The sequence below is a fragment of the Neltuma alba genome, unplaced genomic scaffold (assembly GCF_004799145.2).
Source record: "Neltuma alba isolate B1F8T4 unplaced genomic scaffold, ASM479914v2 tig00012396_pilon, whole genome shotgun sequence".
Taxonomy (NCBI): Eukaryota; Viridiplantae; Streptophyta; class Magnoliopsida; order Fabales; family Fabaceae; genus Neltuma; species Neltuma alba.
In genome coordinates this window covers 322006-348846 of record NW_021636890.1, presented here as the reverse complement: position 1 = coordinate 348846, position 26841 = coordinate 322006, and the positions used below count along the sequence as shown (strand labels likewise).

The 26841-nt window shown below is 38.8% G+C and overlaps 4 protein-coding genes and 1 pseudogene across 5 annotated transcripts; 2 read left to right on the top strand and 3 right to left on the bottom strand.

The window, feature by feature from the left end:
- Positions 1–835: 835 nt before the first annotated feature.
- Positions 836–1363, bottom strand: LOC114726592 (uncharacterized). Its single transcript, XM_028913208.1, has one exon. The coding sequence runs from the start codon at positions 1353–1355 to the stop codon at positions 981–983; it is 375 nt and encodes a 124-aa protein (XP_028769041.1). The 5' UTR covers positions 1356–1363; the 3' UTR covers positions 836–980.
- Positions 1364–3853: 2490 nt separating this feature from the next.
- On the bottom strand, positions 3854–4408 carry LOC114726611 (BON1-associated protein 2-like). The gene has a single exon (XM_028913248.1). It carries the CDS (start codon positions 4406–4408, stop codon positions 3854–3856), a length of 555 nt encoding a protein of 184 aa, XP_028769081.1.
- A 3955-nt stretch (positions 4409–8363) lies between these two features.
- On the bottom strand, positions 8364–14734 carry LOC114726623 (homeobox-leucine zipper protein ANTHOCYANINLESS 2). 2 transcript variants are annotated; one of them, XM_028913264.1, is made up of 9 exons: positions 13871–14733; positions 13569–13786; positions 13351–13468; positions 12574–13266; positions 12338–12439; positions 12016–12228; positions 10052–10226; positions 9598–9965; positions 8364–9103 (listed from the first exon to the last, which is right to left on the bottom strand). In XM_028913264.1, exons 1-9 carry the CDS (start codon positions 14018–14020, stop codon positions 8729–8731), a joined length of 2412 nt encoding a protein of 803 aa, XP_028769097.1. In that variant the 5' UTR covers positions 14021–14733; the 3' UTR covers positions 8364–8728. The 2 variants fall into 2 exon arrangements, with proteins under 2 accessions (XP_028769097.1, XP_028769098.1); XM_028913265.1 differs by lacking the exon at positions 8364–9103 and adding an exon at positions 9208–9499 and having other exon boundaries at positions 13871–14734.
- Positions 14735–20471: 5737 nt separating this feature from the next.
- LOC114726610 (glyoxylate/hydroxypyruvate reductase HPR3-like) lies at positions 20472–21629 on the top strand (annotated as a pseudogene).
- Positions 21630–23450: 1821 nt separating this feature from the next.
- Positions 23451–24978, top strand: LOC114726624 (glyoxylate/hydroxypyruvate reductase HPR3). Its single transcript, XM_028913266.1, has 2 exons — positions 23451–23996; positions 24220–24978. Exons 1-2 carry the CDS (start codon positions 23544–23546, stop codon positions 24742–24744), a joined length of 978 nt encoding a protein of 325 aa, XP_028769099.1. The 5' UTR covers positions 23451–23543; the 3' UTR covers positions 24745–24978.
- The last annotated feature ends 1863 nt before the right edge of the window (positions 24979–26841 follow it).

Genomic DNA, 26841 nt, shown 5'->3' with positions numbered 1-26841 from the left:
GGACCCACTAATTTTTTTTACCTTCGTGTCCCTCGTTGGCAATCCCTCTGTAGGCCAACTCCTTACCAACACTAAGCAACACATTTATATTTATTATTATTATTTTTAATTTATCCATTATATATATTTAATTAATTATCTACAATGTGTTTTTAAATTTTTCTTGGTAACACATATTTTTATTTTATAATTCCATAAATAAACTATTTTTATTTTATCATAATAATTTTATGCATTTTTTTAACTACTATCACATTAAAAACACAAAATATCAAACATTACTATTTAATAAAGTTCATATCCTTTTTAGTCATTTTACAACTAAACTCACTTTTTTATTAATTATCGAAATAACTTTTAACTTTTTCAACCGACTTTTTATAAGCACTTATCTAAACATAAATCGAATTACACTAATTGATTTTTACTCTAATTTCAGTTATAAAAGTTATCCAAGTAATGGAGTTAAGAAACCAAATTATAATCAACGAGGCTATAAAATAACTAATTGCAGGCGGGGGTCTTTCATATGACTTCAAAGTGATCTATGCAATATATTAAAGAATGTCTTATAAAATTAAAAACAAAAATATGAAATATAAAAGAATAAGATTTGTTTTCGTGAAAAAGGGGCAAAAACTGATTAAAAAGCGAAGAAAAGTAGGCCTAAAATCACGAAGAAATGAATAGAAAACACAACACACTGTTAAATCAGACGAAGGAAAAAGAGGGAGAAGCTGAAGCTCAGTCATTGCGCAGGTCTTCAGCAGGAAAAATTGGGGTATTTCTCCATCATTATTCTTACATCCTGTAGCAAACATATGAAATAATAATATACCTTGTAAATGTTTGTTTATACATATAGACGCCATTATCAATGATAAAACATGATGAAAAAGAGAGTAAACACCACAACTATGAATAGAAGCAAGAATAAATACAAAGCAAGCATTAATAAGGAAATTATATTTTGAAGTCGTTCAAACATGTAAGCCAAGATGATTCCACCAAACAGGAATGCCCAAGACGACCCCATTATTTGGAACATTCATATGATGATCGAAACCCCCATAATTTTGCTTTCCCGAGCACTTTGAATCATCATCTTCTTCTTTTTCTTCTCCTTCCTTCTTCTTCTTCACTGAGAAACTGATCACCCCGCTTCTCCTTCCTTCCCAATTCCTCAACCTATAACTCAACACCTCCGAACATGCCTCGTCCTTTGGCACAACATCCGAAATGGCTATTCTGGCCGACCCAATGGGTCGAACCGAACCTTTCGACGTCTTACACTGAACTTCGAATGTAATAGACTTTGCATGCAATGGTGCCTCCACCATAACCTCTCGTTCCATGTAGTGCTGTGCCCTAAACTAAGCTCTCTCCTCCTTGCTTCGCCATTTTCGTGGTCCAGCACTTTAACGACTCCGTCCGGACCACCACATACACGTCCTCCGTCACCGGATTCTGATCGATGCAAAGGTTCCTCTCCGGATATAACGGTGACCTCCAGAGTGCGTGTCTTAATTGGGTTCATTCTCGGTCAGACCTGGGAAGAAAATTGAAGGAGAAACTCGGAGAGTTGTATATATGTGTGTGTGTGATGGATATGAAGAGTGTATATATGGAGGATATTTTGTGATGAAAATAAAGGAGGAGGGAGGAGGATTTATATAATGGGATTTCGGGAGAGAAGCGTGAGAAAAGAGCCATAAAGACGAAGCAAAGACATGGATTGGATTACCTGGTGAGAAGGTAACAGTGTTGACCATAGGTAGTTTCTGACTCGGTCGCGTTTTCTGAGACACTGTTCTTAAATTTCTCCGAATTTTAATTTCTTCCTTATCGCGCGGGGGAAGAATTTTCTGGGCATGTCTATAGTGAAATTTCGATTTCACTTTACGTGTTGTCGTAAAACTGACTAATAAAATAAAAATACTGTTGAGATTTTAGTTTTAAATACGGAAAGAGCAAAAAGTAGTGGAATAAGAATGATTTTTAAATTAACTTTCAGATGGCGATTTCAGGGGAAAGTGCTATGGCATATAGTATAAGGTAAGCAAATAGATAATTTAGTTTAGATTGTTGACTTTACCAAAGACCAACGAAGTCAAGAGAAGAATATAATCTTGTTGCATACGTCAGACTATAATTGATGGGTAGTGTTTTTTCCCCGCAAACTTCTATAGAATTGTATGGTCATCTTCTCTCGTTCACAGTGTGAATTTTCCATCATTTCTCGATTGAAATTCTGGATTTTTTATTTATAATATACCGAATATGTTTCTTTTCACACTTCACAAATCTTTTATTCAAATGTTAGAACATAGAACTGTGAAATATTCATTGGATCATCTATTCACACTTCATCTTTCATCTTGCTGACTTTTAAAAAAATCAAGTTTATAGATGAAAAAATAAAGTCGTTCCGTATAATTGTGAATTTTTGTTTTGTAAGAAAATCTAACTCACGTGGTTACACAATTTCAAAAAATTTAGTGTGTTTTTTTTGTAATTTATTACTCTCGATTTTTAATATAAGAGTTAATTTGACATTCAATTTGATTTTAATATAAGATCTCAATCTACTTTATCTTTCATGTTTATCTTTTTTTTTCAAAAATAGTCCTTCTAGTAGTTGCATATGTTAAATGTCTCATTAAATAGTAGCTCTAGTTAATACATATGATCAACGAGGGTATTTTAGAAAAAATAATACCTAATTATTACAAATAACGAACTTAACAAACTTTCTTAATGTATTCAAATTAGTTAACTATCTCAATCTACTTTGTCTTTCATGTTTATCTTTTTTTTTCAAAAAGTACTTCTAGTAGTTGCACATGTTAAATGTCTCATTAAATAGTAGCTCTAGTTAATACATATGATCAACAAGGGTATTTTAGAAAAGATAATACCTAATTATTACAAATAACGAACTTAACAAACTTTCTTAATGTACTCAAATTAGTCAACTAGCTCTTATATTAAGGACTGAAAGTAACATATTAATTTTAATTTAGTATAATACTACCTCCGATCTTATTTATAAGATATTGTTTATAAACTACAAATGAGTTCTTATAATTTAGTATATTTTTTTAAAAAAAATGGAGAGGTGCGGCAGGAGAGCAATCTGCCTCCTTAATCCTTATGGGACACGCTGTTGATTTATTCAAAGACATGCGAAAAGTTAAACTTGGCTCTCAACTCAAACACAAAGAAAAGTCAACGTTGGAGTGGTAATACCACTTTGTCTTATGCCTTAAGTATCTCTTACTATCAATTAATAAACGGCTAAACGCTGGCAAATACCGTCTCCCTCATAATTTTCTCGTTTGAATTTACAACTTGACTTCACAGCTATTTTCTTCTTCCTTTTTACTATTATTTTGTAGCAACAACCGTAAACCACTACGACCTAGTTGATCAATTTAATAATATTAAAGAAGTTACTAAATTATTTTAAAATATTTATATTTATTGTTTTTCTTTCCAACTAGTAACTTCATTAATCTTTACAAATTAATCAATTAGTCCTATATTAAAGATAGAAGGTGGCATAAAAAATATTTGTATCATGAGACTCGACCACATAGATTAAAGGGAATTGAATTATGAATTGAAGAGGTTACTTTGAATTTAGTTTGGTGACTCGTAGGTATACGAAGGATGAAATGAGTCCCCTCAATTTAATTTCAACCAAATTCAATTAATCCAATATTTGCTATGATTTTTTTGGTCTCGCCAATACAATATAATTCCTGTATATGATTGGAAAATACAAACTTTTTGGATCAAATCAATTTAAAATGAAAGAAAGGTGCTAGTGCTACTGTATCTTTATTCCTGGTCAAACGGGAATGCCCTGGTGGATCCAGGAAACAGGAATTCCGGTAACGATTGCACTGTTTCTCCTTAATTTCAACTCCTGATGATGATCCATCCCACTCCCAAATGCACCACAAGAACCCGCCATTATTCCCAGCTTTTCTTCTTCTTCTTCATTCTTCAGCTTGACTGAGAAATTGATTACCCCACTTCTCCTTCCATCCCAATTCCTCAGCCTGTAACTCAGCATCCCCGAACATTTCTGTTCCTTTGGCATCACATCCGCAATCGCTATTCTTGCCAGCCCAACGGATCTAACTACACCTTTTGACGTCTCACTCTGAACTTCCAACGTCATAGACTCTGCATGCCATGGCATTTCCACCGTCAAATTCTCGTTCCATAAAGTGCTCACGCTCCCCGCTTCTTGCGTCGCCATTTTCGTGCTCCAACACTTAACGGACTCTGCACGAACCACGACGCACATATTCGCCGTCACCGGATTCCGCTCATCAGTGCAGAGGTTCTCACCGGATATGATGCTGACCTCCAGGGTGCGTGTCCTGATTGGCCCCATATTTCGGTCAAACACAGGAAGAAATTTTAGGAAGAAACTGATGGAGAAGAGAGGAATTAATTTACACGAGCGTCAGAAAGAGGTAGAGATTTTGGGATGAAAATGAAGGAGGAAGGTTTGGTTTATATATATAGAGGAGTTTCGTGGGGAGAACCGCGTAACTGGTACATGCATAGTTGGAAAGGGAGACTACCGAGCAGGTTCACGTGGTTTGGTCTATGAAATGAAAACGCAGGGCGACGCGCTGCCAGGGCATTGACCCCTTTTAGTTCATACCGACGCATCGCAGTTTCATGTGCAACTATTACCAAATTTCTTGGAAATTTATTCACAAACGGTTTTGGTTTGTAAGGTCTTGGGCTAACCGTGCGTGGTCAGGCAGAGGAAGTTTCAACGAAGTTAATGACATAACACATATACTATATATTAGTGATGTGAAAGTTAATTAAACACATGCGGCCGTGATATTATATTCCTTCTTGTCTTTAATATAAGAACTGATTTAACTTTTATTTTAATCCTAAATATAATACTCTAATTTATTTTGTCTCTTATATTTATTTGTTTTTTTTCCCAAAAGAGTCTTTGTAATAATAATAGTTCTAGCCAATATACTTGATTAGGAAAAATATTTTAAGAAAGATAATACCGATTTATTACAAATAACTAATTTTTTTAATTTATTCAAATTAATTAATTAATTTTTATATTAAGTATCTAAGTAGTAGTATTTTCTATCCTCGTCATCGGCAAACGAACAAAAACAAAGAGAGATTCTCTTTAACACAGCCATACACGTTTTAGCGTCGTTATCTCGCTACATCTGCTTCTGCGTCAACGTTTTTTCCTTTTGACTTTGAATTTTCCGCAGCTTCTTTGCATTACGCCAAATATCACTTGAGCACTTTTTTCCATTCTTTGACAACGTTTTTTAATGTTACTTCTCAACTCAAAAATTGTACGTGTTGTTTTTAGTCGTAAAATTTTTACTTGTACGTAAAAGGAATAGTGCATCAATCTAGGAAGGTGTATTATATTACCTCGGGTTCTTAATATAATACCCCGTTTGACTTTTATTTTGATTCTAAATATAAGACATCAATCCACTTTGTCTCTCATATTTATACATTTTTTTAAAGTAGCTCTTCTAACAATGATAGCTCTAGTTAATACACTTGATTAGCAAGGATATTTTAGAAAAGATAAAACCTATTTAAGACAAATAACTAACTCAACTTACTTGCTTAATCTCCTCAAATTAATCAACTGACTCTTATAATTAGGACCGGAGGTAGTATAAATTTTTTTGGGGTCAAATATTATATGAATTTAAATAGAAAATAAAATACAAACCATTTATAATTTATAATTTATAATTAGTGTGATTTTTTAGATACATATATTTTATACTAATATAATTAAAGAACTTAAATAATCAATTGGGAGAATAACAAGTGTCACCTCAAAGTGGGCCACAATGAAATGGATGAATAATCCACTGGCCCAAATAATGAAGCAAACTTGGGCCTATATTCAGGATTGTACCTTTTTCTTGAGCCTAAGTTTGTAAATTTCCACCCAGCACATGTTATTGATGATGGCCCATTATTGTCCATTACCAACTTGAATAGTACAGGTATATTCAACTCGCATTAGCAGTAATTTTTAGGTAAAATAATAACCCATTCATCGTTATATTAATTAGTATCATATGAGGCGAAGGAGCTGATAGGGTGAAGATTGAAAATGATACGAGATGTCGTGTAATAAAAACGAAATTTTGAAAGAATCACATGTTGGAAGCTAGCCATTTGAGTTAGAGAGCTTAAAACCTTAAAAAACCCCTATTTTAAGGCAGAGTGGAAGCCTTAGAGCTTATAAGACTCCTACTTAAGGACAGTCCTCCCACTATAAGGCTCATGACAATGTCTATGCTCAGAGGGGTTTTTTTAAAAAAAAGAAAAAAGAAAAAAAAAAGAACCATAATCAGAGTAGAATTATTAGATGAAGATGTGATGGATGCATGCTGGGGACCACATTCAATGGCTGGTTTCGTGTGCCAAATTCAAAAGCGGGCCCTCCTTCATCCCTTGGACAGTTAATCAAAAGAGCAAAACATGGGGGCCGGCCATACATCTGTAAGCTCCTCAACCTCACCATCTTTCTTGTACTCCCATGACTCGCCAGTGACAACTGCAAGCAATCATTCATACCCCATATATATATATATATATATATATATATAACAGGTGACACATTTCAAGGATAAAAATGGCACGGATATGAATATGAAGCAATGTTATGGGAAAACAAGTTAGGGAAAATATAATCAGGACACACATTAAAACGACATTTCTGTGGAAAGCTTTCAAGACCTGTACTGCCAAGTGTCGTGCAACTCTATTCACCTAAGTAAGCCAATGAATGGATTGAGTAGTTATCCAGCAACCAGCGAATCTGGAGGAGTGTAGAGTCCAAAAAGCATATCTTTGAAATCTTGCGAGGGAGAGGGGCCCAGCACAAGAAATAGTACGTTACCCACACATACATGTGGGTGAATTCAGAATCGTCCAATGGGGACACCATAGGATACCATTCATGAAGACTGAGTAAATTGTTGAGGTAAAAGAAAAACACATAATAATAGATAGGGATCGCACTAGGAGGTGCATGCATGGTGATGCAGGGATGAACGGTACATGATATGCAAATGAATTTAGAAAGATTGGTCCAGAAGGGGAAATTAACCTGCAGATTCATGAAAAGTACCGTTGAGATCCCTGAAATCTATTATAATTGGGTGATCTCTTATGTGAAGTGTAGTTGTCAGGCAGAGATGGGAACGTTAGGTTGGGCTGAAGCAAGAGTCGTTTTCTGAGTTAGGAATGATGAGAGCTTCTTATGTTTCCAAAAGCGTCACTGTTCCCACCGTCCACTTGTTCATCTGTGCAGCTTGTGTTATCTCAAATATGCGCTTCTAATTCTATTATCAGTAATTTCGGTCCTATCCATGAAATGTCATAACAAGTCTGTGCCAAGCGTGTTTGAAACAGAGGCTCCACCGTCACATCCCCATAACAAATCACATTGCTGTTTCTTCCTCATCTGAAATTTATTTCGCTTGTTGGGTCGATTCAACTGTTGATGTTGCACAATCATTTCATCAAGTAATTTTCCCAACTGTTATATCAAACTCAGGACCTTCCGATCACGCCTGTATAACATTCCTGATCCTCCTAATGGTTTTGATAAAGGGATGACTCTGGTCGTTTTCACCCTGCATGAGTTGAATCACCTGAGCTGAGTAGAGTCACTTCAAGAGTGCCCAAAAGCTTAACAGTGAAACTTTACACCCATCCACGTCCAATCTCACTCGCCCAAGGTCAGAGAAGATCCATTGAGAGTACATATTCTGTCTCTGGCGTGATTCTGAACTGGATTTATTTCTTCTTTTTTCACTCTCACCATTTTTTTCCCCTTTCATTGAACTGCAATATCCTTCCTTTTTCTTTAGTAAAACATGGGACATATGAAAATGAGGTTAGACTGTGTTGCATTGGATTAAATGACAAGAATAACAAAATTCTAGACTGGACACTCAGAGACAGTGTTTAGATAAAAACCAAATCATAATTTTAAAAGTCATTTTATAGAAGTAAATATGTAAAAAAATTTATCTCGATTTAAAGATTCCAAACACCATTTTAAAATTCAGAAAGCGAAGTAACATTATGAATCAATCAAATTTTGAGAGTGAGCCATTTTCAACGGCGTCCCCTTACGCCTCTGCATTCCATGATTCCAACAGCTTCCGCTCATCCGGCCCCCCTCCTCGTCACATCAACTAAATCAAATCCACCGGCCCCAATACGTATATATGCCATACAAACAATCCCACCAATTATATTATATTACTCATCAAATTATCACAACTACATCTTCAGACGCAGCCATGTAAAGTCAAAAAAACTTTTTTTTTCCTAATTTTTTTATTGTTCAATAAGTATTTACAACTGCATCTGCCTCAATCAAATGAAACGACGCATCAAACAAAATCAATGCAACCATCAACCCAAAACAAAAAATATCATTTTGGTTTTTTCTTTTTTTCCGTTTACATTGGGATTGTGAATAGTGGAGCAAACATTGGATCTTTCCGAGTCAATACCCGAACCGGCACCCCTGCCAGCACGGTTCGTTCTTGACTCAACACCCTTCCCCTCCACGCGCCCCCATTCCACGTCTCACTGCTGCAATATGCCATTTACCACCCTCGAAAAGCTTCTAAAACAAAAAATTGTCATTTACGTTTCACGTGACTCAGCTTTCACCGGGGAGTGCGGCCTTTATCTTCTGCGCCGTACAAGAGATGAGGTTGTTCACCGTCTCCACTGACTCCACCGTCAGCTTCGCCGTCGGCAGGCTATTCACCAGTATCTGGAACGCCACCGTCAGGAGTGAACCACTAGCTCTGCCGCCGCCGTTTCTCACCGGCGTTTGCGACCCACGTGGCCCGGACCCGTCTGGCACGATCACGAACCCTGACGGGAGTAACGCCACGTAAGCTGGATCGCCACCGTTCATGACCAGGTGCATCGCCGGGATATCCACCGGCGCGTACACTACGAGCGCGCCCGACGCGTCGATGCAGGTCTCCTGCAATATTAACATGCTGCTCTGGCTGGGATTCATAGCCTGAAAGTCGGGGGAGGAAAAAAAATTAGAAATTTACATCCCGTGTTGTCATTGTCGTTTAAGCTTCGAGCAGTGTGAGAACGTAGTCAAATGCTGGGTCCCACTGTTTCTATATTTTTATCTCGTTTTCTAAAATGATGACGTCAGAGCTCAGAAACCCAGAAGAAAGGCCACAACCGTCCATCTATTTTGACTTCTAATCAGAGCTTTCACATACTGAATTGTTAATAATTTAAAACTCATATTCTCAGCACACCTCACAAGTTTATACTATCCCGACTTGTTTTACCGAAACCCTGCCTTATCTCTTTCTGCCACAAGATTGTCCCCAAAGATACTTCCAAATTCCCGAATTTGTCCATTACCCAATTTCATCTCGTTTTTTCAACCACACCACTACTGGACGAAAAATGCCGCTTGGACCCGAATTCGTATTACGGCTATTTTTGTAATTAGATAATTTAGAGGGAGAAAGAAAGGGTTTCAGTTCATACGCTGGATCTGAGGAGGGAGACGCAGTTGCCGTGGTCCTGGCCCTTGGCGATGTGGGCCATCTCCTGCATGGGCCCACCGTTCGACAGTATGTCCCACTCGCTCCGGAGCCTTTCGTCACGGAGGAAATCAAACAGTCGCGGCGGCGACACCGGCAGCCACACAGACGTTGCAGCGCTCAGCACGATCCCCGGCGGTTCTCCTGGGTCGTCGACGCTCTTGCGAGTCATGACCCGAACATCCTCACCAACGTTGCCGGCGTTGAGCTTGTTCCACTTGTGCACCGTCGAGGCACAGACGCCGGCGCAGAAGTTGTTGGTCATGCGCTGCGCTAGCTTCAGCATGCTCCGCCGCCCGCCGGCGGTAATCGCTGCCGCAGCAAAACCAAAAAGGAAATCAGCCCCATGAAGTGAAGAATTAGTGAGGGTAGTGTGGTAGGTATGCACGCATACATACCAGAATGGTCTCGTGAAGGAACGGATGATGACATTAGAATGGCGAGGCATTCGCATTGACGCCGGAGGGTGGCGAGCCAGCGTTGCGCGCCAAAACCCAAGCCTGAACTTAACAAGGGTCTGTACAGCTCGTGAACTTGGCTTTCATCGTATTCTGCGTGCTCCACCCATGTCACCTGCATTTGCATGCAAATTCCCATTCCAAAAGTTTCAAACTTGAACACTCCAGTGTAAGGGATAACCTCATAGTTTTAAGTGATTACAATATGCTCGACTCCTTTGAAATTGCCCTCGGTAAATGAAAATTGTTTACGCTCCTATTCCATAGGTTATAACAAATTAGATTTAAGATAGGAAATTCATTCTTGCAGGCACAGAAGAAGAGGACAAGATCTTGAAAAAGGCCAGCCATGGCTACACCAGGATATTATACACACACACATATATATGTCCGCCTATTTTTGAAGAGTGAATGAAGAAAGATGAAATATAAATCTGTAGGTATCCGACGGAGCTGAAGAGAGTACATAAAATACTGCAACGGGAAAAAAAGTGAAGGAGGGTTTGGAGAAGCAACGAGCAGCGTGAAGAGAGGAAACAGGCATCGAGATTTGGTATAGCAGTGAGGTCATCCCAGATTCTAATATCACAAAGAGACAAAATAGACAGTCCTGCGTTTTGACCACAATATAATATCCGCACATGAATGGATCAATGGATCATGGCGCTGGAACCAGTCATGTACAGTGAATTGAATAATACCTCCGGCCAGAATTCCAAGACAGCATCAAATGGCGGAATAGAAACATCAAAAGCTTTGTTTATTCACTTCTGAAGATTACAAGGCAATTCGCTTGCAAAAAGGGTATATCCAACTAATGTGTTCCTAGGTCCGGAAATTCAAGTCGTAAAGGCTTCCATGAATATAATAAAGGATCAGGTTCTGTCATGGATCGAGATGCAGGTGTTTTTTCCCCCCAAAAAATTGAAGTCGGGGTTGGAATAATAAGAGAAGCAGAAGCACGGTATCTCAGTTGGAGATTCTTTGGGACTTACAGAAATATTATAAATTATATGTTGTTTGAATTGGGAATTAACACTGACAGAGTTCTTATATACTGAGCGGTCACTAGACAAGCTAGGTCTCGCTTAAATCCATGTGCTCTTTCTTCACTAGCTTGGAAAACCAAAACCCCTCGCGATTTTTGTCTTCTTCCATTTTTTCCTCACCCAACTATTCTCAACTATATATACTCCTACTCGTTTTTACAATTTTAATTACAAGATTTTATTTATAATTAAGATGGAAAGTAATACTATCATAAACGTAAATTTAACAATAACAATAATGCTCGTTCAATTCCAAATATAAAACTTATTTTATAGAACAAATTATAAAATAAGTTTTATATTTAGAACTGGAAAAATATTATATTTCACTTTTGAAAAATAACAAGAACAAATAATACTATCATAGCATAATTAACATTGTTAAAAAGATTAAAAGTCCGTGCTGCAATAAGAGGAGTAATATAAACTAATAGTAATAAATATATCAAGTAGTTTTGAAGGTTCAAAAATAGCAAGTATTTAAACTATGTAAATAACAAATTCATAACACGTTAATTTTTACAATATCCCGAACCTCCTGGAACTTACTTTCTCCATTTTGTTTATTCATTCATTCCCATTCTCAATGCCAATAATAATCTAATGCGTTTAATAATCAATGACCTGGTGTCAATTTACCAAGAAGACAAGCAAGTACTAGTTGGGGAAAACATCAATGCAAGTGGAAACAGGCGCAGGCTTGGTGAAAATAAAAATAAGGACAACACGAGGTCTCATTTTTTACTGTCTTCAAAAGCTTGGGAGACAAAAGCTACAAGCATAACTAAAAACACCACAAACTCGTAATAACAAAACAGGAACATCAGTGCAAGAAGAAGTTAGCCAATTAATTACCTTAGAGTAACCATTAGGCATGTCTTGAACTACACAGCCTGAGGGAAGCCTCCTACAATTCACAAAGTGTGGCGCACCACAATTTTCCCGGAGAGTATCAACCGAAACATCCACAATAGCCCACACTCCCTCCGCATGCTGCTTGCAGAAGCGGAGGAAATGGACCTCGCGAACTGGCACCAATGGCGAAAGAACTTGCAGCTCAGCATGCATCTGGCCAGCCATAAACAGTTTCAACGCTTTCTACTGATAAATCAACCACTGGAAAAGACAAAGTAGAGCTAATTCAAGTAGTGGAAGGTTGAATTTAGGTGGGACTCACTAGTTCAAGAGCACCATTCCTGGTTCCATTTATTCCGCCGGATATTACTTCAGTGGTTGAAGTTCTTGCAACCAAACAGGGAAACATCTCTGCCCAACGATTCTGTGTGAAAATACAGCAAACCAGTTTGAGAATAATTAATACTCTTTGAAGGGAATTAAGCACGTAGTCTTCAAATGTACTTTAATTTTATAATCAGTGATTCAAATAGAGGAATGATTGAGCAGTATAATTACCGAGTCCATCAATGTTTCGACGAGGGCCAAGCTGTTTATGATGACCATTCCAGTCTCCCTTGAGGCTTCAGAGACAAAGCCGTTAGGTTTTACGCCGATGCAAGGCGTGAAAGTCCTTGAGTACTCCTCATGGCTCAGGATTTCTCTCCCACCTTCCGGACTCCTCATCCATAGAGGCTCATCAGTCTGGGCCATCTTCACCAATTCATCCATGGCAGCCAAAGCAAGCTCTAGAAACATAGACCTCTCTATTGATCTTTCAAGAACGGCCGGTCTAGTCGGGGCAGCATGAGGAGGAGTTCCCATGGCTAAAGGGCTAGAAATCCCCACACCCAGGTCGGGCCCCATGGCCAATGTTGCGGTCACAGTGCTTATACCGCCAAAGCCATTGCTTCCGACTCCCAGCTCCAAACTTGAGTTCGCCAATGGAGGAGCCATTGAGTTGGGATATGAAGAAGCCGGACGGCCGAGGAACTTGCCGGCGAGGGCACAAACCCGGTCTAGTTCGTCCTTTAACCGGGCATTTTCCACCCGAAGATGCTGTTCTTCCAGTGAAATTTCTCCCATTATAGCTGGTCCCCCACAGTTTGAGCAAATGGGGTTCCTCATGGCGTCCCTAATGGACATGTTCTCAGCTCTAAGCTTGTCGTTCTCTTGCCTGAGCAGTGCGTTCTCATGGCGTTCCAATTGGGTCTGACAGAAGATTAAGAGAAATTTCACAATCCATCATAGCCCCAAACAAATACACATATAAAGGACCTGCGAGACTAACGGTACCTTCATCTGAGTTCTTCTATTCTGGAACCAAAATTTCACTTGCCTTGTTTCCAAACAAAGCCTCTTGCTCAGTTCCAATCTCTGCTTCTCATCCGGGTGAGGACACTCCTTGAACAAACTAACCCCATATGTGGAACAAAAATAAAAGCTTTATCAACTGTAGGAATAAAATTCGTTTCTAGTATTAAAAAATAATAAACTAATAAAATGAACTATACGCTTCAAGTTCTTGTATCTGTTGAGGGGTGTGTCGGTGATAGCGCTTTTTCCTGGGAGGGTGATCGGAGGCATCTTGGTCGTCGCCGGAAGCAACTTCCAGGTTATCACTTCCAGATCTGCTTTCTTGCTCTTCTTCTCTGCTTCTTCTTCCATTAACATTCATCTCGTAATTCTCAGACATTCTATTTCCGTCCCTGTGCCCATCTATATCCGTTTGCTGAAAATACAAAATAACCAAAAAGTCAGGAAATTGGGGGGAAGGGCTCAGGCAAAGAAAAGAGGGAGAAGAAGAAGATCCCACAAGGGCAAGTGAGAGGCCAGGAGAGTTGAACATGGTTTTAGCTGCGGGAGTAGAAGTGAGAAGGCGAGGCTGTGAGATTGCACCAGAGGGCATTCTAGAAGAATCGTTGCTGCTGTAAGGAGGAATATCTGGAAAACCCACAAAGCTCATCAAAGAAAAAGCTTCTTCGACTCTTCTTCTACGCAAATTTACGCACTGATTTCCAAGCAAGCTGCAATTGCTAGGCCTTGTTCCGCGATAAGCTTCCAACCCGGAAATTTTCAAACTAAAATATCAACTGGTTCTCCCCGAATTCTGCCTCGTAAATATACACACTCAAGAAGGCCAACAACAGCGAACCTTCATGCTTATAAAAATAATATTACTATTGACAGACGTAGAGAGATGTAGGGGGAGACAAAAGGATAAAGCCCAGTGGCTCGCCTCTAAGAAAAAGTCTTCTTTTTTTTTTAATTTGGAGAGAGAAAGAGAGGAATCCGTTCCTTCTCCAACCCACGCCGGGGGGACCTGGGGGCTTATGAGAGTAGTAGTTTCTGATGATGCTCAAATGAAGAGGGAGGGGAAGGATCAATATGGAACAACTTGAACCCTACTCCACAAAGTGCGTCATCGCTTTCTCTTGATGCATGCTTGACTATGGTAAGGTTTCAGAAGGATTAAAAAAATAGAGGGAAAAAAAGAGAGAGAAAATGAAACGTCTGTAGATTTGGACAGAGAAAGGGGAGAAGGAAGAGTGAGAGAGAAGGAAAAAGGGTAAAAGATAAAATGGAACATGTGGAGTCTTCGAAGCCTTACAAACATAAGGATCCAAAAAGGGTCGGTTGACTCTTGCAATCTCGTCACTTTCTTTCTCTCTCTCCTCCGTCTCCGTCTCCTTCTCCTTCTCCTTCTCTCTATCCCTGTGAGACTTGGGATCTGAAAATTGCTGCGATGCGCCTTTTTAACTTTTTGGCTGGCAGATAGGCAGATACCACACGAAAATGAAGTCACAAATTACCATCCCCATCCCATTTGCTGAGCCTTTGCGTGAATCCTTGCCCCTTGATTCTCCCAATCAGTGCTAAATCAGCTGACATGGGAACAAATTATTGCTTCCGTTCAACATCCCTTTTCTCCTTCGAATTGGAATTTTCTCCTCTGAACTTACTAGAACTGAAATCTAAGTTAACTTATTAATAACTCTCCTGTTTTACATGTCAAAATCTGTGAAAGAGCTGGTATTGGTGTTAGTCTGTTAGATGTAGAAAAATTAATTCACTTATCTTTTATATTTATTATTTCTTTTCAAACCAATTTATTTAACTCATAAATTAATAAATGATATAATATTATATAAGAATATGTTAGAGACTAATGACCACGTTTGGTACAATCAAGCAGTTTATTTAGTTTTTTAAATTTTTTTCAAATTAATTAAATACTACCTCCGATCCTAATTATAAGAGCCAGTTGAATAATTTGAGGAGATTAAAGAAGTAAGTTGAGTTAGTTATTTGTCTTAAATAGGTGTTGTTTTTCCTAAAATATATTTACTGATCAAGTGTATTTACTATAATTATTATTATTAGAAGGGCTATTCTGAAAAAAAAAGTATAAATATAAGAGACAAAGTAGATTGGGGTCTTATATTTATAACCAAAATAAAAATCAAACAGGATCTTATATTAGAGACCGGAGGTAGTAGTTGTTTCATTGATGATCTGAATATGAATAAGTAATATAAAGATAAATAACTTACACCTTTAAAATTTATTTTTCTTATATTGCAGATTCATATTTTTCCCCAAAAAAAGAAAAATACTTCCTCCCGTGTATAAGCAGCATTATCTCACCGAGGATTGGTCCTATATGCCAGCAACATTTTGTATTTGATTAGAAATTTAATGCATTTTTTATTTTTATTCGCAACTAATCATATATCTTTTTTAATTTCCCTTTTCCACTCATTTTGCCCGCCTCTTTTTCTATTCATTTTCTCACTGGTCATCTTCGTAAAGTAGGGTATATTTGAAGGAAAAAATTACATACATTGCATGTTTATTATTTTTAATTAATTTTAATAGCGCCTTGATAGATATGATTCATGCAGTTACTTAACGGTGCTATACTTCTATGGCGGACAAGTCCTGCTATACTCCTATTAGATGAAAAGTGAAACGTGAAAAATGTGTTTGATTCGCGTTATCGGAGGTGCTTTGCTCCTTTCAATAAACCCCCTTTATAATCTGCCCGTACACAAGACCGGATGAAGTGTGAGCATTATTCTATTATGTTAGGTGTCTTAATCAGTTAAATTGATGTAAGTTGTTGCTAAAATATTTCTGTAATATGTCCATGTTTGCTCCCAATCAATGGTTCTTTGTTTTGTCAGCGTCTTTAAAGCCTTTTACTTGACCATTTTCAAAACCTGGGTGATGACGAGACCACGGCCAATTAGAATCATGTTTGAAATACTACTTCCAATCCTAATTATAAGAGCTGGTTGACTAATTTAAAGAGATTAAAAAAAGAAGTTAAGTTAGTTATTTGGAATAAATATATGTTGTCTTTCATAAAATATTCTTACTAATTAAGTGTATTGGCTATAACTATCATTGTCAGGAGGACTATTTTGAAAAAAATATACAAATATGAGAGACAAAGTGAATTGAGATCTTATATTTAAAACCAAAATAAAAATCAAATAAGATCTTATATTAAGGATTAGAGGCAGTAATTTGTAAACATGTTTTATATAGATTGAAATAAAATCCTTCTCATCCGTTTACTTGGTATTCTATGAGCCATACGTTAAAAGATTTAATTGGAACAAATTAAAAATGATCATAATAGATTTTATCAAAGAAAAAAAACAAAATAATAGAAATTAATTACTACGCAGCTTATTAATAGGGGCCAATTTGAGCTAACAATGAGCTACACGTTAATTGGACGAGTAATTACAAAATCATAATCGAAGGCGGCGACAAGGTACACATGCATTGTCATTTGAGATGAGGACATCCTCTCCGCACATACTGACAACAACAATCAGATTCAAGTGTACGTACGTGTAAAAGTAAAACCTTCATTCATTAAAATAATTAAGCCATGAAGATACACACACTCACGAGGCTTTTCTCTTAATTAGCGTGGCCCCGCCCCTACTAATTAAAATCCACTCTTGCCTCCATCCCTGTACAACTCAACCCGCCACTCATTGGCCTCTGCAGTAGCTTTTACGTCACCTACGTTTCTTATAAAACCAGCCATTTTCAGATTTACCGGTCAACAACATATAACTGACAATTACGGTGTTAGCCAATTCGGGCCTCTTACTTTTTTTTTTTAATTTTAAAAACTATTTGGTAAACCAATTTTCAACGGGAAAAACTATTTGATTATATTAATTTAAAAACCGACAAGAGTTAAAGGGAAAAAAATTGAAAATAACAAGCTGCAATACTAACCTAACAAGGTGACAGGAATTTTTTAGTAGCTAAAGGCAGTCTGTTCTTAACAAAATCAAAAAGGACAAAACTTGGGTGGAAAATGTTTTAGAGAGTCATTTTAATATAGAACATTACTTAAACAATTTTTTTTTGTTTTTTAAAAAGTTGAAAACAATTAAATTAGAAATTAGGTGAGTACCTTCGAGATGTTTTTTTTTTGGGTTGAAAAATCATCACATGGGCCCAAGGCCCAAATCAGAACATAGCCGAACAAAAAGGAATGAGAGAAGAACAAACTATAGCTAATGGCCGAAACGTCCTAAAAAGACCAGAGAAGGCCGAGGGATTAGGATTTGGGAGTGATTTGATTTTATATTGACGTGAAAAAAAAACAAAAAAAAATCAATAGCATCAAATTTTAATGTGGACGTAAAATGATATAGAAGGGCCTTTTTTGTAGCTTTCACCGACTAACATAAAGGGAGAGATGAAGAGCAGGTGTGAAAGGGAAGAGCAGGTGAGAATAGGAATGGCCTTCGCTCAAGAAATGGACCACACAAATGGAAGAAAAGAGGAAAGGGGGGGGGGGGGGGACAAGTGACTCATGAAGATAGTATTTGGGATTTAAACTCCGCAGCAGCAGGAATGTTCGTTTCCCAACTTATTTCCTCGTCAATAAAATTACAGCCGACAACTTGTTAGCTGAACCCTAAAATATCTAATTTCATTATGAAGGTCATATGGAAGTGGAAAATTGATGGAAGGCATGGAGGGCACGTGGAGGGCTAATAGAAAGACAGCTCACATCCATTCCTCCCGCTTTCATTTGTTGACCTTTTTCTTTTCTCTCCCTCCCGCCTTTCCCTGTCTTTGACTTTCGCAACTCCCCATTCCTAGCCGCAATATCACGTTCACGCCACGCCCCTTTTTGTAACCGTCATCATACTTTACTAATTTATGACATTTTGTTATTTGACACATCGTTCATACATTCTGATTCTTGTTATACTGTGGACTTGCATGATCACCTTTGATATGAATAATGGGCTTTCATTTTGTCATGGTACGCACATCATGGCCCTTCTTCCTTCCAAGTGTAAGATTGTAAGTTACATTTTGGGCCTTAGTGCTCTCATTAAACTTTGAGTGTGTGTGCCTTTTTTTTTAAAACCCAAAGTTATATTGTCTTTAAACGAAACTCTACCTAACATGATATCACATAAATTAGATCAAATGCCTTGCCATTGACTTGGATTGAACCCCGAATTCCTGCTTAAAACTTTTGTGCGGAAAAAACGCTGTTCTCTTTAAATTACCCAAGTTATTTTCCTGTTTGAGTAGCGCCAAAGTTCATTTTCAAGTGGAAAGTCCCAACTCCCAAGCCAATTACCCCCGCTTTGTCCTCTCTCAGACGAGCGCACCATCCAATTCCCGGGTGGGCACAGGCTATCACTATTACTCCTTCTTCAGTGCTCTTCCTCATTTGAGATCTCTTGAGGTACATGAATGTGAGGGATTAAAAACTTGACGGGATTTTCAACACCGAAAATCTTGTTCATCTCATGTCCTTAAAGGTCACTGGATGTGAAGGGCTAGAAAAAATTGCCGCGGAACAGAATGACGAGGTCGAAATAACGCATGACAGGATCTTGCTTTTTGTTGATTATGGTTCTACTTGATAGGAAGTGTAGTTGCAATGGGCTTTTAAAGATAAGCCTTACAGCATTAGCAAGATTGCAGGACGCAGATCATGTCCCTGACAATTGTCCGTCTCTCTGGATGTGCAGTTCAAATCTCTTTTCAGCAACTGAAGTTTTCTGGGAATCCTGGGGTAGAAGAAATGTGGCATGGGTTCTCTTGCTATACAAGAGCTTTTAAAATTGGATAAACTTGGCCATGAAGAATTGTGAATTTGTATCTGACGTAATTGGGAGAAATGGAAGTTCAAAGTTGCATGTCAGAGGTGCTGTGGCGGGAAAATTTGATGTGAATGGAACTCGGTGAAGGTAAAATCCCATACGAAGAAACTGATTTTAGATTAGGCGCCAAAGACGAAGCATGTACGGAACAAGAATCCTCAAGGGATGTTGAGCTTGGAAAATCTTGAAGTGGCTGTCATTAACTGGCGAGAAATCCTTTCAAACTTAAGGTTCTAGTGGAAACATATTGATAGAGCTCTTTTACTGGTCAAAGCTATGAAAGTTAAAAACTAGGAAAGTACATGAAAAGGGAAAGTCACCATTTGTGTGTTATCGTGTAGAGTTTGTGTGGGTGGCTTGTATCTTTTCTGTTTGTTTTGTGTAATGTTCTTGCACCAGCGACGCGTATTGTTTCCTAGTAATGTATTTTTAGCTTAATTTTCCACCACTTGTGTGTAAGTCTGTTGTTCATATAGATGTATCTGAAAGTGTTAGTATTTGTGAAGGGTCGTATCACATATGAAGAAGGAGATATTGAACAGTTGGAGTTGCCAAGTTTAACCAAGATGCATCTAAGCATGCTGCCTGAACGTTGCAATCTGTGCATCTTTATCGTTGTGGGAGGCTGCCAAAGTGACCAATGAGTAATTGCCGAGGATCTTGATTCATAAATAAACCCTTTTCTCTGTTATTTACACCTATGATTCTGGACCTTCTTCCTTCTGCTTCTTAGGCTAGTAGCCGCAGGAGCAAACGAGGAAGGGGCTATGATGTTAAATGCAACAAAGACAATGTTTGTGGAAACTTGTCCCTCGCTCCACAAATGAAAGCTAGTACAGTCTCTGATATCCTTTCCCAATCTTCCAACTATTACAATACAAATTAGAGGTGTTTGGCAACCTTCAAAATATGGTTTCAGAAGTACTTTTTCACGAAATGAGACAAATTCCTCCACATATTTACTTCGTAAACCGTAAAAACACTTCTGAAACCATAGTTTGGTTTCTATTCAAACACCTCCCTAACGAATGCCTCCACACTGGAATATTTATTTACTACCCCATGCTCATGATAAGTCAGGGTGTGCAATATGTTTAAGAAAATTGATCAGGTACGCAGGGATAATAATATTAACTACACGTCTCTATAAAAAAAAAAAAAAACTTTTTATATATTGATGAGAGGGTTCTGGCTGTAGCCTTGTAGGTCAATCGACTTATCCTGACTAGCGCCTGCAGAGTCCCAGCATCAATGGCGAACGCTCTGCCCCCCATTTTGGTTCTGGGTCCCCCAATGATCTTCCCACATTTCCAATCCCGATACTCTCACTCTTACAACTTCCTCGGTTTCTTCACCTCTTCCCTTCCCCTTCCCCAATTCCTCTCCTCCCTCACATTCATCCCTCTTCCGTTCGCGCCATTCTCTGCAACCCTTTTCAACGGGTCCCCACCGATCTCCTCCGCTCTCTCCCCTCCCTCGGCCTCATCGTCACCACCAGTACCGGCACCGACCACATTGACATGGCCGAGTGCCGCCGCCTCGGCGTCCGGGTCGCCACCGCGGCGGAGCCTACACCGACGATGTCGCGGACTTGGCCGTCGGGTTGCTGGTTGATGTCCTGATGCGGATTTCCGCTGCTGATCGATGTGTGCGGAAATTGATTCTATCTGAGGAGCCCCGGAATATTCCTCCTGCTTCACGGGTAACTAATCTGTCCATTATTGCTGAAATAATCTATGTAGTATTTAGGAGGTGCATAATTTTAGGCTAACCTTTTAAAAAACTTGTATTGCCTACAAGAGGAGTAGGCCTAAACCATCAAACCCACTAATAGTGCGAGGCAAGCGATGAATGAAGACTCAAATTATTTGTTTCAGGTGGGAGGCAAGCGAGTGGGAATAGTTGGGTTGGGGAAAATAGGGATGGAAGTTGCAAAAAGACTCGAACCCTTTGGCTGCAAAATAATGTACAATTCAAGAACCAAGAAAACTTCTGCGCCATACCTATTTTACGGCAGCGCCGTTGAGCTGGCTGCTAACAGCGACGTTCTTGTTCTGTGCTGTGCATACACAGAGCAGACTCATCACTCATCACGTAGTGGACGCACAAGTGATGGAGGCACTGGGAAGAGAGGGAGTGATAGTGAATGTGGGAAGAGGAGGCCTGATTGATGAGAAGGAACTGGTGAGGCGTCTGGTGAATGGGCAGATTGGAGGAGCTGGCTTGGATGTGTTTGAGAATGAGCCTCATGTCCCCACTGAACTCTTCTCTTTGGATAATGTAGTGCTTTCCCCGCATGCTGCCGCAAATACCCCCGAGTCTTTCAGTCAGATATCGGACCTTGTTGCTGCTAATCTGCGTGCCTTCTTTGAAGATAAACCCTTGCATACTCCAGTCATGGAGGACTGAAGGATTAAGATTATTTACGGTGCTGTATTTTAAGAGACATCCGCTGCTAAGATGTGTATTTACTGTAAGGCGATGCATATAAACATGAGATGTGGATCTCTTACAGTGAATGTCTGAATCGTGATTGCATATTAATATAAAGCATTCAATTTGGCAATTGAAGATATTTCACTTTCTTTTTCAGATATTAGTCGAATTATACATAATATGATTACAGCTCTCTCATTGTTAATTTGCACGTTATTCCACTAATTAAATGTGAAAGAGAATTCATATACTTATGATTCAAAGTTTGTTGGAGCCTTGTAAATGTGGACATCAGCTAATATTAAAGAGGTTATTGTGATCAGCTCAGAGTTGAAGCAGTGTTTAATAGAAATTCCAACTCCAAATGCACTGGATAATTAATCTCAACAGGGGAGATTACCAGGCTTCATAATAATAGAAGCCCTCGTATAATGTGCGTTCTTCAAACTCCTCGACATTCTTTACGGCTCATTTACTCAATTCCCAGGCCATTCCTCTTCTCGGCCCGTTCCAAAGAAGCCCTGTGATGCCAGTTATCTGCACAAAAAAAAAATTGGCCCATCACACGCTTCTGGTCACTTCTTCTCAGTCCTGGGTGTCTTCTTCTTCTTCTTCTTCGTGTCTATTGAGCTGCTTTTTCAGGAGACATCTCTTTCTCTCCAAAAAACAATGTCGAAGAAAATATCTTGATGCGGCATTTAATGCTATGCGTGGCTGCCATTTGGATTTGATGACTCAGTTCTCAGTTCTCCGACTTCCATGAGACAGAAAATGCAATGGCCTCCCAACATCACACAAGTTCCTAATCTCATAAACATCCTCCAAAGTCCAAAGTGAACAAGAGAAAATAACTATTTGCATATATCCCAAATCGTTGGGAGAATTGCTTCTAGTTGAGCCTATTATGCTCAAATTTAACCCCATAATACTCTTTATATTGAATAGGTAGGTCAAAAAAGCAACTTGAACGAATATTTATATGCATGAACAACTTTTACCGTGAAGTGTAGAAGAAGGAAATGAACTACAGAGTCATTTGTGCAGCTTTCAGCTATACATAGCACGCCGATCATTCATTCTCCACCTTCTTCTACACAGAACCAACTTCGTCTTCCACTCCACTAACGCAATTAACTTAAAGTGCCTCAAGTTGAGAAATTTCTTCAGCACCAAACTAACTAAATCTGTCATCCGCCTAGAAGTCTTTATAATCAACACAAGAACAAAAACAGAGACAAGGATGTAACTGATATCAGACTGCCCGGTGTATTATAAAAAGTATGCTGCAAAATACTGAGACCGAGTAGGAGGCATGCAAAACGCTGAAACTCACACACAACACAGTATTTTAAAGCGATAGGATACATCGCGTATTTTGTGGTGTATCCAGCATTCCAAAATATCTTTTAGGTACTTCTAGTACCTTGAAATATGTACTAAAATAATATTTTTAAATGTTGAATGTACTAAAAAAAATGCATTAAGGTGCTTCACAGTACTAGACGCATCTAAAAAATATTTCAAAATATTGAATGCATTATAAAATACTTTAAAGTGTTGAATGTATCTGAAAAAATAATTTGAGGTACTGAATACACCTTGTGTATTTAAATACCTCATCAATCACTAATACATTATTTTTGGCCAAAAAACAAATCATATGGTGCAAAGGAATCTTGTCCGTCTTTCGTATTTTAAAATAGGGTGATTAAGGAACACACAGAATGAAACGGCCTAAAGCACATGGGTAAAATATCGGCTATTTGTCATGTTGAATTGAATTGGATTAATGGGGTTTCGTTCTCGTCTTCTAGGTCATGTGACTCCTCCTGACTGCTACACTGACTCGGCATCTCTCCTCTCTTCTCTTGTTGTGAAGGCCCATCAATGGCGAACGATCTCCCGCGCATACTAGTTCTGGGTCCTCCACTGATCTTCCGAGATTTCCAATCCCGATACTCTCACTCTTACAAATTCCTCAACTTCTTCGCCTCTTCCTTTTCCCTTCCCCAATTCCTCTCCTCCCTTAGCATTCATCCCTCTTCAGTTCGCGCCATTCTGTGCAACCCTATGCAGCGGGTCCCCGCCGATGTCCTCCGCTCCCTCCCCTCCCTCGGCCTCATCGTCACCACCAGCATGGGCACCGACCACATTGATATGGCCGAGTGCCGACGCCTCGGCGTCCGGGTGGCCACCGCGGGTGGAGTCTACACCGAGGATGTCGCCGACTTGGCCGTCGGGTTGCTGATTGATGTTCTGATGAGGATATCCGCTGCTAATCGATGTGTCCGGAAATTGCTTCGATCTGAGGAGCCCCGGAACACTCCTCCGGCTTCACGGGTAATCCTTTTTTTTTTTTTTTTTTGCCTCTTCTGTGCATTTTTGCTGAAATAATCCTTGCACTGTTTAGGTGGTCCATACCTAATTCTTTTTTTTTAAAAAATCAAACTCATTAGAATTTTTACTCCCTCGTCTCTCCATTCCCCTCTCCCTCGTACCAAATAAAGGGATGAAAATGCGTATTAGCCAAACACTGAATGAAGACTCCAGTGATTTGTTTCAGGTGGGAGGCAAGCGAGTGGGAATAGTTGGGTTGGGAAAAATAGGGATGGAAGTGGCGAAAAGACTCGAACCCTTTGGCTGCAAAATAATGTACAATTCAAGAACCCCGAAAATTTCTGTGCCATACCCATTTTACGGCAGCGCCGTTGAGCTGGCGGCTAACAGCGACGTTCTTGTTCTGTGCTGTGCATTGACGGAGCAGACTCATCACATAGTGGACTCACAAGTGATGGAGGCACTGGGAAGAGAGGGAGTGATAGTGAATGTGGGAAGAGGAGGCCTGATTGATGAGAAGGAACTGGTGAGGCGTCTGGTGAATGGGCAGATTGGAGGAGCCGGTTTGGATGTGTACGAGAATGAGCCTCACGTTCCCTCTGAACTCTTCTCTTTGGATAATGTCGTGCTTTCCCCACACGCTGCTGCACTCACCTCTGAGTCTTTCAATCAGATATCGAACCTTGTTGCTGCTAATCTGCGTTCTTTCTTTGAAGACAAACCCTTACTTACTCCCGTCATGGAGAATTGAAGGATTAAGATTATTTACATTCACACAGTAAATGTGCATGCTGTATTTCAAGAGTCTTGCGCTTCTAAGATGTGCGTTTACTGTAATTGCTCTGTTCTGCCAGCCCAAACCAGATTAAGCCTTTTGTTTGACATCCACAACAATCAATAAATGGAAAAAGAGATGTTGAATATAAAGATGAGGTATAGATCTCTCATAGTGAATGCATGAATCGTGCGTGTATATGAACATAAACTTCACTTTCTTTTCCACCGCGAGTCACACATAGGGGGTATTTGGATTAATGAAAAAGTGTCTCTTAGGAGTATTTTTTTTGTAAATCGAGACATATTTCTCTATGTATTTACTTCGTACATTATAAAATTATTTTTAAAACCATAATTTTGTTTTTACCCGAACACTCTCATAATCTTCTTGGAAATTGGATTGTGCGCATATATCCGCTGATTAAATGTAATAAGATAGAGAATTCATATGCATATGATTTAGAGTTTCGTGGTGTTGTAACGAATGCAAAGTTTAACCAGTGTTTAATAAAAATTCCAATTTCAAATATACTTGGAGAGTGTTTGGATAACATGAGAAGTGCTTTTAAAAAACACTTTTTTATAAATCGAGATAAACTTCTCTACATATTTACTTCGTATACCGTAAAATCACTTCTGAAACCATGGTTTAGTTTCTATCCAAACACCTTCTTGGTAGTTTCAACCGGAAAAGTTACATGGCTTCAAAATAACAAGAATGAGAACTCATAAAGAAGGGGCCTGCGCTGCCACAGAATCACGCAAAGAATAGGAAATAAGAGAAGAGAAACTCCACAGTCACAAAATTATGGCCAGAGAGAAGAAGAAGGGCGGGGCCGCGTTGTTGTGAGGGAGCAAATGCAACCCCTCACGGTGGGGAATATTACATTTTTGTGTTGTAAACAGTACTTGTTTGGTTCTAAATATAAGACACATTTTATAATATAAATTACACTACAAAATGAGTCTCGGAGGAGTAGTAGTTTATACCTAAACCCCTTGATATTTGGAACCACCAATCGTTGAATTTTAATATTTGGCCACTGCGAAGAAGAGGGAGGCAACAAAATTCATCCGCACCCTTCTCATAGCACCTTCTACTCATATAATCTATGTTCTTCAAACTCTTTCACATCCTTTTCGGCCCATTCCAAAGCAACACAATAAATAAAATTTGGCCAATCACATACTTGTAGTCGCTCCCCCCTATTAGTCCTCGTTCTCTTCTTCTTCTTTGTCGGGTCTGTTGAGCTGGTTATTCAGTACCGGGCTTTCTCTTTCTCCCTATCAAACAATGTCGAGGAAAATATCTTAATGTGGCATTTAATGTTTCATGTGGCTGCCATTTGGAAGACGCAATGCCCTTCCAACATTCCACAGTTTCCTAATCTCATAAACATCCTCCAACTTCTTTAAGTTAACAAGAGAACACAACAATTTGTATACATCCCAAATGATAAAGTAAGTTGATGGCCTTGGGCGAGTTATTTCTAATTGAACCGATTATGCTCAAATTGGTATATTAGATAGTTATACCAAAAAAAAAAAAAAAAAGAGGAGCTTGGATGAATATTTATATGCATCAACAACTTTTACAGTCCAGTGTAGAAGAAGGAAATGAACTGCGGAGTCATTTGTGCAACTTTTACCTATACCACGCTAATCATTCATTCTCCACCTTCTTCTACACAAAATCAGCTTCTTCTTCCACTCCACGATCTTAATTTGCTAGCCTCCTAAATGTCTTTCTAATCAACACAAGAACAAGGAGAAGGAACTTTATCGAGAAATCAGTTCAACCAAAAAAAAAAAAAAAAGACCTCATCAGGAAATCAACATGGATGACACTTGAAGGTATTCTCACGCAATGAAAATTTAACCAAACCTTGAATAGTATAAATGAACTTGCGATCCATAATATAAGTATACGAAAAATAAAAATGAATAATTAGGTTTAAGAAGCTAAATTACCGAGATTAATGTCTGCTCTGTACTACTAGCCCAAAACAGAGGAAGCCTTTCCTTTCACATACAGGTATTCATTATTGTTGAGTCATATCAATTTAAGGAC

Coding starts and splice junctions, on each gene's coding strand:
- LOC114726592 (XM_028913208.1), bottom strand. CDS start 1,355: ATGGAACGAGAGGTTATGGTGGAGGCACCATTGCATGCAAAGTCTATT.
- LOC114726623 (XM_028913264.1), bottom strand. CDS start 14,020: ATGAGCTTTGTGGGTTTTCCAGATATTCCTCCTTACAGCAGCAACGAT. Junction 12,229..12,337: donor GGAATGGTGCTCTTGAACTA/GTGAGTCCCACC, acceptor ATGGCTGGCCAG/ATGCATGCTGAGCTGCAAGT. Junction 9,104..9,597: donor TCTCCCTCCTCAGATCCAGC/GTATGAACTGAA, acceptor CCCGACTTTCAG/GCTATGAATCCCAGCCAGAG.
- LOC114726611 (XM_028913248.1), bottom strand. CDS start 4,408: ATGGGGCCAATCAGGACACGCACCCTGGAGGTCAGCATCATATCCGGT.
- LOC114726624 (XM_028913266.1), top strand. CDS start 23,544: ATGGCGAACGATCTCCCGCGCATACTAGTTCTGGGTCCTCCACTGATC. Junction 23,997..24,219: donor ACACTCCTCCGGCTTCACGG/GTAATCCTTTTT, acceptor GATTTGTTTCAG/GTGGGAGGCAAGCGAGTGGG.